The 10,371-nt window shown below is 48.7% G+C and overlaps 1 protein-coding gene across 1 annotated transcript; it reads right to left on the bottom strand.

Annotated features, from left to right (window-relative positions):
- Nucleotides 1-2,545: 2,545 nt before the first annotated feature.
- SNTN (sentan, cilia apical structure protein) lies at nucleotides 2,546-8,220 on the bottom strand (the record flags this gene model as incomplete). Its single annotated transcript, XM_080715582.1, has 4 exons — nucleotides 2,546-2,704; nucleotides 4,073-4,212; nucleotides 6,938-6,972; nucleotides 7,964-8,220. 4 exons carry the CDS (start codon nucleotides 8,218-8,220, stop codon nucleotides 2,546-2,548), a joined length of 591 nt encoding a protein of 196 aa, XP_080571708.1.
- Nucleotides 8,221-10,371: the final 2,151 nt, after the last annotated feature.

The raw sequence follows: 10,371 nt of genomic DNA, 5'->3' as shown, positions 1-10,371 counted from the left end.
TTTTTTTTTTTTTTTTTTTTTTTTTGGGGGGGGGTACTGGAGATGAAAACCAGGGCATTCTACCTCCAAGCTCCACTCCCAGCCCTATTTTTTATTCTTTATTTTGAAACAGGGTCTCACTGAGTTGCGGAGGGCCTCACTAAGTAGCTGAGGCTGTCCTCGAACCGCGATCCTCCTGTCCCAGCCTCCCGAATGCTGGGATGACAAGCGTGCGCCACCACGCCCGGCTCCCAGTGGGGTGAAGCCTGTGAAGCTCTTGGGATCTAGTGTCTCTGCACAAGGCTCCCTGATTGATCTGTCACCGATCCTTGCTTGCGCTGATTTCTTTCTTTGCATCAGACTAAAATAGATTCTATAATTGATATCCCCTCGAGGAGCGTGACTTCCCAGATGGGTTTTGAAAATTCTTGCCGGGAGTCCAGAAGGTTGGGATGGCTCCAAGACTCCTCATCCCTCCAGTGGCCGGGCAAGCGCTCTCTCTCTCTCTCTCTCTCTCTCTCTCTCTCTCTCTCTATCTCTATCTCTATCTCTATCTCTCTCTTTCTCTCTGTCTCTTCTTCCCTTTTCTGAAAGGTGCGAGTTTGGCCTTTTCCTTGGTCACCAAGACTGCCATATTTGGCGACTTGTGACTGAGGCACAGAGGACCTTGAGGGAGGACAGCCCACAGAGTTCTATTTGGGGAGCGCCAAATGGTTCTCGGGCCCAGCTGGCTCTGCTATCACTCAGTGTCTGAAATGTGCACGGCTATTTTGGTCGAGTTATAATATTATTGTTCACAGTGAAATCTAATATTAACCCAAATTTAACACGGCCCTCGCGGAGGGCGGACGACGTCCCAACAGGCTGGTCTGTGGGACGTTGGAAAAGCCAGAACCTCCACGCTCCCCTTTCCTCCTCTCTAGGATGGTTGTAATAATTATACCTCCTTCCCGGGGTGGTTGTGGAAGTTAAATGAGTGACTATTCGTTTAAAAAATGGTAAGACAGAAGAAAGAAGACTTTTTCCACCGCGTTTCTTGCCCACAGGTTTCCAGGCAAACAGTACGTCAAAGCAGGAAGACTTTGAGAAATGGACGGAAGCTTTTCTTTAACCTGTTTTCTTAATTAAGTTTCAAGGTCTCCTTTTTAGTGTTCCTGGTGGGGAAAGTAGGGGGCTTTACCGGAGATCTGAGGGTGACAAGACCCCAAGATCCATGTTTTGGTAGTTTGGGATGAAATGATTCCTTACAAGTGGGTTCAAAAGTCTCGTCTCTTTGGGGAGGGGTTTGTTAGTATATGTGTGAGCGCGTAGCGTTGGGCTCAGAAGGAGAAGGACCTGGAAAATGACAATAATATTTTTTTTTTTTGGTACTGAGGATTGAACCCAGGGGCATTCTACCTCTGAGCTACACCCCTAGCTTGATTTTTTATTCTTTTTATTTTTTTGAGGGTCTGGGGATGGAACCCAGTGGCATTTGACCTCCAAGCAACACCCCTCACCCTCTGCCCAATCCTTCCTTCCTTCCTTCCTTCCTTCCTTCCTTCCTTCCTTCCTTCCTTCCTTCTTTCTTTTACTGGGGATGGAACCCAGGGGCCTTCTACCTCTGGGCTACACTCCCAGACCTATTTTATATATTTTTTGGAAACAGGATCTTTTAAGCCAGCTGAGGCTGACTTTGAACCTGTGAGATCCTCCTGTCTCCACCTCCCAAGCACGGGGATTACAAGTGTGCACCACCACGCCCGGCTTTGTTCTTTATTTTGAAGCAGAGTCTCACTGAGTTGCGAAGGGTCTCACTAAGCAGCTGAGGCCGTGTGCGAACCGCGATCCTCCAGTCTCAGCCTCCCAAACGCTGGGGTGACAAGTGTGCGCCCCCACGCCCGGCTTTACAATAATCTTGAAATGTACAAATGTCTCCCCTCCCTGCAAACGACAAGATTTATTTCTTCCGAAGCCTATGTGTTTGATGGGGGCTCTTTACGCTGGTCTCCCTCAGCACCCAGGCAGCCAAGCAGCCTCTGTGTGTCCAGGCCCAGACTCTTTTTGTGTGAGTAAGTGGGGCTTGAACCAGGGCTGTTCTATGTCTGAACTACACCCCCAGCCCTTTTATTTCATTTATTTATTTATTTATTTATTTATTTATTTATTTATTGGGTACTGGGGATGGAACCCAGGGGCATTCTACTTCCAAGCTATACCCCCAGCCCTATCTTTTTTTTTCTTTATTTTATTTTCTTTATTTTATTTTGGTGGTACCTGGGTTCCTGGAAGCCCTTCTACCTCCGGGCTACACTCCCAGACCCATTTTTTTTTTTTAATTTTTGGAAACAGAGTCTCTTAAGCCAACGCGGCTGGCTTCGAACCTGCAAGATCCTCCTGTCTCCGCCCCCCAAGAGCTGGGATTACAAGCGTGCACCACCACGCCCGGCGTCTTTTTTTTTTCTTCTTCTCTATTTTAAAACAGGGTCTCACTGAGTTGCAGAGGGCCTCACTGAGTAGCCGAGGCTGGCCGCGAACCGCGATCCTCCGGTCTCAGCCTCCCAGGTAGCCACATCTTCAAAGCTGTCTACTTCGTGTTCCCCGCCCCCCACACGTTCTGCAGCAGGTCCGACAGGACAGCGACGCTGAGGACCAGCACCATGAAGTCCTCGAAGTCCAGCCGGATTTCTGGGCGCGCCTCCAGCCCGGAGAGGAGCGCCTGGTACCGAGGCTTGGCTTCTTGGCCCTGTGGGAAATCCAAGAAAATGGCTGAATGCACCGCGTCCAGCCCGGCTTCACAGACGGTGAGCACACACGAGCGTGCTTCACAGCGGTCACCTCGTGTGACCCTTGCAGGGACCGCACTCGACAAGCACTAGCATCCAGCCCTCTCGGAGGCAGCTTCGGAGTCTCTGAGTACTGAGTACTGAGGATTGAAGCTGGGGTGCATTCTACCCCTGAGAAAACCCCAGCCCTATTTTCTTTTTTAAATTTGGAAACAGGGTCTTACTAAGTTGTAGAGAACCTCACTAAGTAGCTGAGGCTGGCTTCAAAGCTCTGCGATCCTCCTGTCTCTGCCTCCCAAGCGCTGGGATTACAAGTGTGCGCCACCACGCCCGGCCTTTTTTTTTTTTTTTTTTTTTTTTTGTGGTACTGTGGTTCCTGGATGCCCTTCTACCTCTGGGCTACACTCCCAGACCTATTTTATATTTTATCTGGAAACAGGGTCTCTTAAGCCAGCGCGGCTGGCTTCAAACCTGCACGATCCTCCTGTCTCCGCCTCTCAAGAGCAGGGATTACAAGCGTGTGCCACCATGCCCGGCTTGTTATTATTATTATTTTTTAATGCAGTACTGGGGATTGAAACCGGGGCACATTCTACTTCTGAGCTAAACCCCCAGCCCAATTTATTTTAATTTTTTTTTTTTTTTGGTGGTACTGGGGTTCCTGGAAGCCCTTCTACCTCCAGGCTACACTCCCAGACCTATTTTATATTTTTATTTAGAAACAGGGTCTCCTAAGCCAGCGCGCGCGGCTGGCTTCGAACCTGCGCGATCCTCCTGTCTCCGCCTCCCAAGCGCGGGGATGACAAGCGTGCGCCACCACGCCCGGCTAATTTATTTTAAAATTTGAAACAGTGTCTCACTAAGTTGCAGAGGACCTCTCTAAGTAGCTGAGGCTGGCTGTGAATCTGAGATCCTCCTGTCTCAGTCTCCCAAGTACTGGGATGACAAGTGTGTGCCACCACATCCAGCTAATTTACTTTATTCTATATTATTATTAATTATTATTATTATTATTATTATTTTATTTTTTGGTGGTACTAGGGACTGAACCCGGGGCACATTCTACCTCTGAGCTACATCCCCAGACCTATTTTTTTCTTTTAATTTTGAAACAGGGTCTTACCTAGCTGCAGAGCTGCAACTAAGTAGCTGAGGTTGACCAGGAAGCTGTGATCCTCCTGTCTCAGTCTCCCAAGTACTGGGATGACAAGTGTGTGTCACTTGCAGTAGATGCTCAATAAACGTTTGTTGATAGAAACAATGGTTTGGGGTCTTAAGGTCACCTTCAGGGTATCCCCCTGCTTATTCACGCAGGCTAATTCTCTTACCTCTGTGAAATTCTTAAACTGGGTTCGCAGCAGATCTTTGGCCGTAGCTTTTCCGAGTTTACCATCGGGGTCGCAAGAGTTTCTGAAAACCAGAGCGGCAGTAGCAATGGCCTTTTCTAGCTCTGAGCCCTTCTTCAAAGCTATGAGAAAAGATAAGTGCAATGAAGTCCCCAGGAATAGAAATCACCGTACCCCAGACGGGGCTGTGTAACCGTCAGCTTTTCATAGCTGCGACGGAAACACCTCACAATCACAACTTAGAGGAGGAAAGGTTTATTTGACTCATGGTTGTCAGCCTTGGCAACTTAGCGAGGCCCTCTGCAACTTAGACCTTGTTTCCAAATGAGCCGGGCGTGGTGGCGCACGCTTGTAATCCCCGCGCTTGGGAGGCTGAGACTGGAGGATCGCACGGGTTCGAAGCCAGCCTCAGCTACTTAGTGAGGCTCTCAGCAACTTAGTGAGACCCTGTTTCCAAATAAAATATAAAATAGATCTGGGAGTATAGCCCGGAGGTAGAAAGCCTCTGGGTTCCACCCCCCAGTACCACCCAAATAAATAAATAAATAACTAAATATAAAAATAAAAAAAGTAAAATGGGGTCAAGGGGCATAGCTTGGAGGTAGAATGCCCCTGGTTTAATCCCCAGTGCCAAAAATAAATAAATACACAAATAAGCAAATAGATAAGGCATGCATTTAATGCTCACCACAAACGTACGAATTCGTATGCCATTGAAATTTTCGTTGCGTTATTTAACTTTTCGTTCTGAATGAATCGCAGGTCCTCGGGAAGTTCCCAAGAAATGTGCGCGCACGCGGCTCAAATGAAGTGTGCGCACAGGTCACGTGCACCTGTCACCAAGTTTCCCCAAAGGTAAAAATCTCGCGCAACCGCAGCCCAACATCAAGACCCAGCCCTCGGGGGTGAAATCTCCCGCAGCGCTTGTGAGGATTTTAACAGGCAACCTGCGGGCTGCTGCGACCCTTTATGGGCGTGGCTTGAGGTCTGTGCAGTTGATCACACGGGCAGCATCGTGTCTACATCACCACGGTCCACGCGTGACCAGCTGCCCCAGGTCCGACCACTGAAGTCGTCTTTGTGAAAGCTCGGCCACACCTATCTCTGTGGGCCTATTTCTGAGCCTTCTCCTCTGTCCCTCTGCTTACACTGCTCAGACTTGCCGCCCGAGGCTGTAAACAGAGGCTTACCATCACAGAGGGCCGCCTTCGCCGCTTTCTTCTCTCTCTTAAGTTGTTTCAGCGAGCCCGGGACCTTTCCCTGTCCGGCTCCCACTTACTTCCGGCCTCCATGATGTGAAGAGCGCAGCCAGAGCCAAATCACAGCACCACTGAACTCATCCCAGGAAGACCAGGCGCGCCTAGCCCGTGCTTTCCTGAGGCCTGGGAGTCCTGGATCTGCAGTCCAGTGAAGGGGTCTGGTGCTAGCGCTGGCGCATGCGTGGGGAGAGGCTAGTGGGGTTACGCAGCCGCAGTCCTCCCTCAAGCTCCCAGAGGGAGGAGTTGTGTTGGGAATGTGCTGAGCAGGGTGGGGAGGGCACACTTGTAATCTCGGTATTTGGGAGGCCGAGACAGGAGGATCGCGGGTTCAAAGGCAGCCCCACAACTTAGACTGTTTTCAAATAAAATAAAAAAAATTGGGCTCAGGGTGTAGTTTGAAGGTAGAATGTCCTCTCGGTTAAATCCCCAGTATCAGAAAGGAAGATAGATAGAGAGATAGATAGATAGAGAGAGGAGGAGAGGAGAGAGAGAGAGAGAAGAATGGAAGGGAGAAGAAAGAAAGAAAAGGGAAGAACAAAGAGAAAGAAGAGAAAAAGAAAGGAAGAAAGAAAAAGAAAGAAAAAAGAAAGAAAAAGAAAGAAAGAAGGAAAGAAAGAAAGAAAGAAAGAAAGGAGTGTACTGGGACAATTCTCAAAAGTACCTGGAATTATGTCCATTTTTTAAACATTTTAAAACATTTTTAAAACATTTTTTAAACATCAGGTGTTATGTTGTGACAGGGTAAACATACCCTTTCCACCTAGACGGAGATCTATTGAAATAAAAAACATCCAGAACCTGTTCTGGAGAGATCTAGGTGGAAGTCCAGTTGCAATGTGGGACTGTCTGCTGTGCGTGGACTCTAAACACGGTAAGCCACACATTTTGGAACGAGAAGGAGCTGAGTATATGAGGTTTTTTTTTTTTTTCTTATATTGCTATTTCCATGGCAGTGTTGTTAGTTCTGAAGATATTTTGCCTCTAAAGTTGAATTCCAAGTGCCAGTAGTCACACAGTGAGAGTTGGCCACACTGCTTTCACTGGATTAACAGAGGCAACCAGGGGACGAGCCAGAGGCCCAGGGTCCGCTCTGACTGTCCTGAGGATGCCGCCCACGGAGAAGCAGCTGGACACATGGAGAGAGCACTAGATTAGGAGCACTGAGTGAGGAGTCTGCCGGATCTGTGCTCTTTGCCTTTACTAGGCAAAGCTAAGGTGTCTAAGTTTGGGCAAGCTAATTCCTCTTACTAGATCTAAGCTCCCAAATCTGCAAAAAGAGGTTCACGAAGCTCTTTCTTTACGAGTTCTTTAGGTCTCTGGCGCTCTTTGATGGCTTGTGATTTTTTTTTTTTTTTTTTGGTGGTACTGGGGATGGAACCCTTCTACCTCCGGGTTACACTCCCAGACCTATCTTATATTTTACTTGGAAACAGGGTCTCTTAAGCCAGCGCGGCTGGCTTTGAACCTGCGCGATCCTCCTGTCTCCGCCTCCCAAGCGCGGGGATGACAAGCGTGCGCCACCACGCCAGTGATGGCTTGTGATTTTTAACCCTTGGCGTGCCGTCACGGTAGAGGAGAAGCACCTTACCTGGTATTGAAGCCAGTTGCTTGGATACCGAAATCCTGCCAATAGAACCAAAGAAACATAATGATTCTGGGAGATCTGTTATTGGTAGCACCTAAAGCAAAGTGAAGCGACGATTTCTAAGAGTCTCGCTAAGTGTCCGAGGGTGACCTTGAACCTTCTATCCTCCTCTCTCAGCCTGCAAAGGTCTGGGGTTACAGGTGTGCCCCACACGCCCGCTCATTGGGGTTACAGGGAGCACACACGCCCACTTATTGCACTAGCGCGTGTGGCCACAGCCCTAAGCCAGAGCCCAGTCACGTATCCATCTCCATTCCCAGCACCTTGTGTCTAGCAGGGCGCCCCGAACTTGCTAGGTGACCCCCGACATGTGTTTTGAACTATAGTCAATCTCCTAAATGGAATTACACGGCCAGGATCACTTTTCACATATTAGACCCAATTTTATACATTTGGCTAATAGGAAGCAGTTTCTCTCTGGTCATGAATAGTTTGGAAGAACACGCTTGACACTTCAGATCATTAAAAATCACTACCCGGTCTGGATCGCAAGTGGTTTTTTTTTTTTTCAGTACTGGGGATGGAACCCAGGGGCATTCTACCTCAGAGCTACACTGCCAGCCCTATTTTTTAGTCTTTTTATTTTTTGAAACAGGATCTCCCTGAGTTGCAGAGGGCCTCACTAAGTAGTTGAGGCTGTCTGTGAACGGTGATCCTCCTGTCTCAGCCTCCGGAATGCTGGGATGACAAACACGAGCCCCCACGCCACGCCCAGCTCAAGTATTTCTTGGGAGGTCGCCAGAGACTTTTGGGCTAATTGCCCCAGTTTTTGTTTGTTTGTTTGTTTGTTTGTTTGCAGTCAAAGTTGCAAACAAGGTTTTTTTTTCTTTCCCAACTGGTTTTGAAGCTAGATGCAGCTGGGTGATAAGTACCAAACTTTCAATATCTTGGCTACCAAGCGGTCGGTGCAAACTCTTTGGGAATACCAGCTTAAATGGGGGTGAGAAAGGAAAGCCCAGCACTACTGACCTTTTGCTTTTTTTCTGAGGCCCCAAGGTAGACGTCGGGGCTGTGGGGGCGCTGGGCTCCCCTTCTGAGTGGACGGCCGGGTCCCGGGTCCGGCGCATGCAGCAGCCACCCATGCTCTGGTCTCTGCGGTGCGTCGTCCTTCCTAAGCAACCGTCACTGCCCACGGCCACTGTCGTCACCCCTCCATGACAACCACACAACGGCCCTTGCAGCGAGAGGCACTTCCTGGTGTGGGTGTTGTGTGCACAGCGAGTCATCCATGCGTGTGATAAACGTTGGGGCCGCCTGGTGTGGGGCGGGCGCTGTTGGTACAGGGTGCTGGGGACAGAGTAGTGAGCGAGGGAGACACAGGTCCTGGTGTGGGGAGCGTTAATCAAACAGCCACACAGACTGTCACACCCGTGTGTAGAGTCCCGTGAAAACCTGGTGCCACAGAGACTTGAAGGCCACAGTGGGAACTTGTGAGCTGTGTCCAAAGAATGGGAAGTTGTTTATGGATTTTTTTTTTTTTTTGGCAGTACTGGGGATGGAACCCAGGGGCATTGTACCTTTGACCTACATCCTCAGCACTATTTTTTAGTCTTTCTTGCTTGCTTGCTTGCTTGCTTGCTTGCTTTCTTTCTTTTTTGGTGGTACTGGGGATGGAACCCAGGGGCCTTCTACTTCCGGGCTACACTCCCAGACCTATTTTTTATTTTATTTGGAAACAGGGTCTCACTAAGTAGCTGAGGCTGGCTTGGAACCTGCACGATCCTCCTGTCTCAGCCTCCCAAGCGCGGGGATGACAAGCGTGTGCCACCACACCGGGCCTTTTTTAGTCTTTTAAATTTTGAAACAGGGTCTCACTAAATTGGGAAGAGCCTCGCTAAGATACGAGGATCCGTGAACCGCGATCCTCGTATCTCAGCCTCCCAAATGCTGAGATTATAAGCCTGCACCACCATGCTCAGCTGTTTATGAAATTTTAAGCAAGCAGGGAATGGATTCAGACTAAGGCTTTGGGGAGATCAGCCCCGCTGCAGGGGGGGCGGTGGTGTAGAGAGGAGGGCAGAGTCCGTGCAGGAAGACCGGTGGTGGGGGGCTCTTTCATTTCTGGTAGGTCAGAGGTCTTTTCAGATCTGAAGAGCCGGGCGTGGTGGCGCACGCTTGTAATCCCAGCATTCGGGATGCTGAGACCGGAGGATCGCGGTTCACGGACAGCCTCAGCTACTTGGGCCCTCTGCAACTTAGTGAGACCCTGTTTCAAATTAAAGAATAAAAAATAGGGGGGGGGTGTAGCTTGGAGGTCAAATGCCCCTGGATTCCATCCCCAGACCTGCAAGAACAAAACAAAACAAAACAAAAAACAAGAAAAGAAAAGAAAAAAAAGTAACTCTTGAGCTGGTAAGGGAGAGGAGAAGTCTCAAGAGAAGCTAATAATAAGCTGGGTGTAGTGGCGCACGCTGAGCTGCCTGTTTTAATTTTTCTATTCAACAAACCTTAGTTGAATAGGAAAAAGACCCCCCACCATTCAAACCGTAACATCACCCACTGTCTCGGATCCACAGGACCGAGCCACCCTCTCTGTTTCTTGTTGCGGTTAAAAGATGTTACGGTGAAAGATGGATGTTACCATTTGGGGGTGACGGTTACTGTTTAGGGGAACAGTCCCCAGGGACCTTTGTTAGAGCCCCTGAAACAACTCCCTTCAAGAAAACTGCAGGTTCTTGTCCTGAGCTAAGGCTAAATATGCAACAGCCCAGACTCTTGCTGAAGACTTAAATGAACTCATTAAGAAGATAGAAATACAGAAGACAGTCACAGCCTCGTGATATCCAGGGTAATGCGAGGGGCGCTTTGAATGAAACCACCGAAATACAAAACACGGAACAGGCTTTTTATACACGGGGCATCCTCCATCTTGTTTCATGTAATTCTGATGTAATAAAAGTCCCTGTAAAGTTCCTCCCCTTACTTTTCCCTTAGTTTCTGCCCAGGCATCTCCTTTCTCAACCCCCTCCTCCCATCCTACCTAGAGTATCCAATTAGGTAAGCCTGTCTTTAGAATGAGGAAGTCCTAGTTCCCCTCTCCTATTGACTTGCTAATGACCTTTAGCTAGGTTAATTTACATTCGAATAGTTGCCTGCTTCTTGGCAGAAACCGCACCCTTCCCCAGGTGTGCTCTTTTAACACAATGATTTTTGAAATATATTTATCAATAATCAGAGCTTTCTCAAATCTTCCTCGGCCATTCCCAATACTGGTACATTTCTCTTCATGGCTGCTCTCTTCGGGTTCTCCCTGTCCCTCTTCTTGGACTCCCTAGAGTCTTGTACACACTCTTGGGGTGGGAGAGAGCTTGGCTCCACTGATCACTGCTGCCCATACTGGTCATCAGTTCTTTTTTCTTTTTCTTTCTTTCTTTCTT

This window comes from Muscardinus avellanarius (genome assembly GCF_963383645.1).
Source record: "Muscardinus avellanarius genome assembly, chromosome: 18".
Classification (NCBI taxonomy): domain Eukaryota; kingdom Metazoa; phylum Chordata; class Mammalia; order Rodentia; family Gliridae; genus Muscardinus; species Muscardinus avellanarius.
The sequence above is the reverse complement of the archived record's forward strand: the minus strand, read 5'-3'. Positions and strand labels throughout refer to the sequence as shown.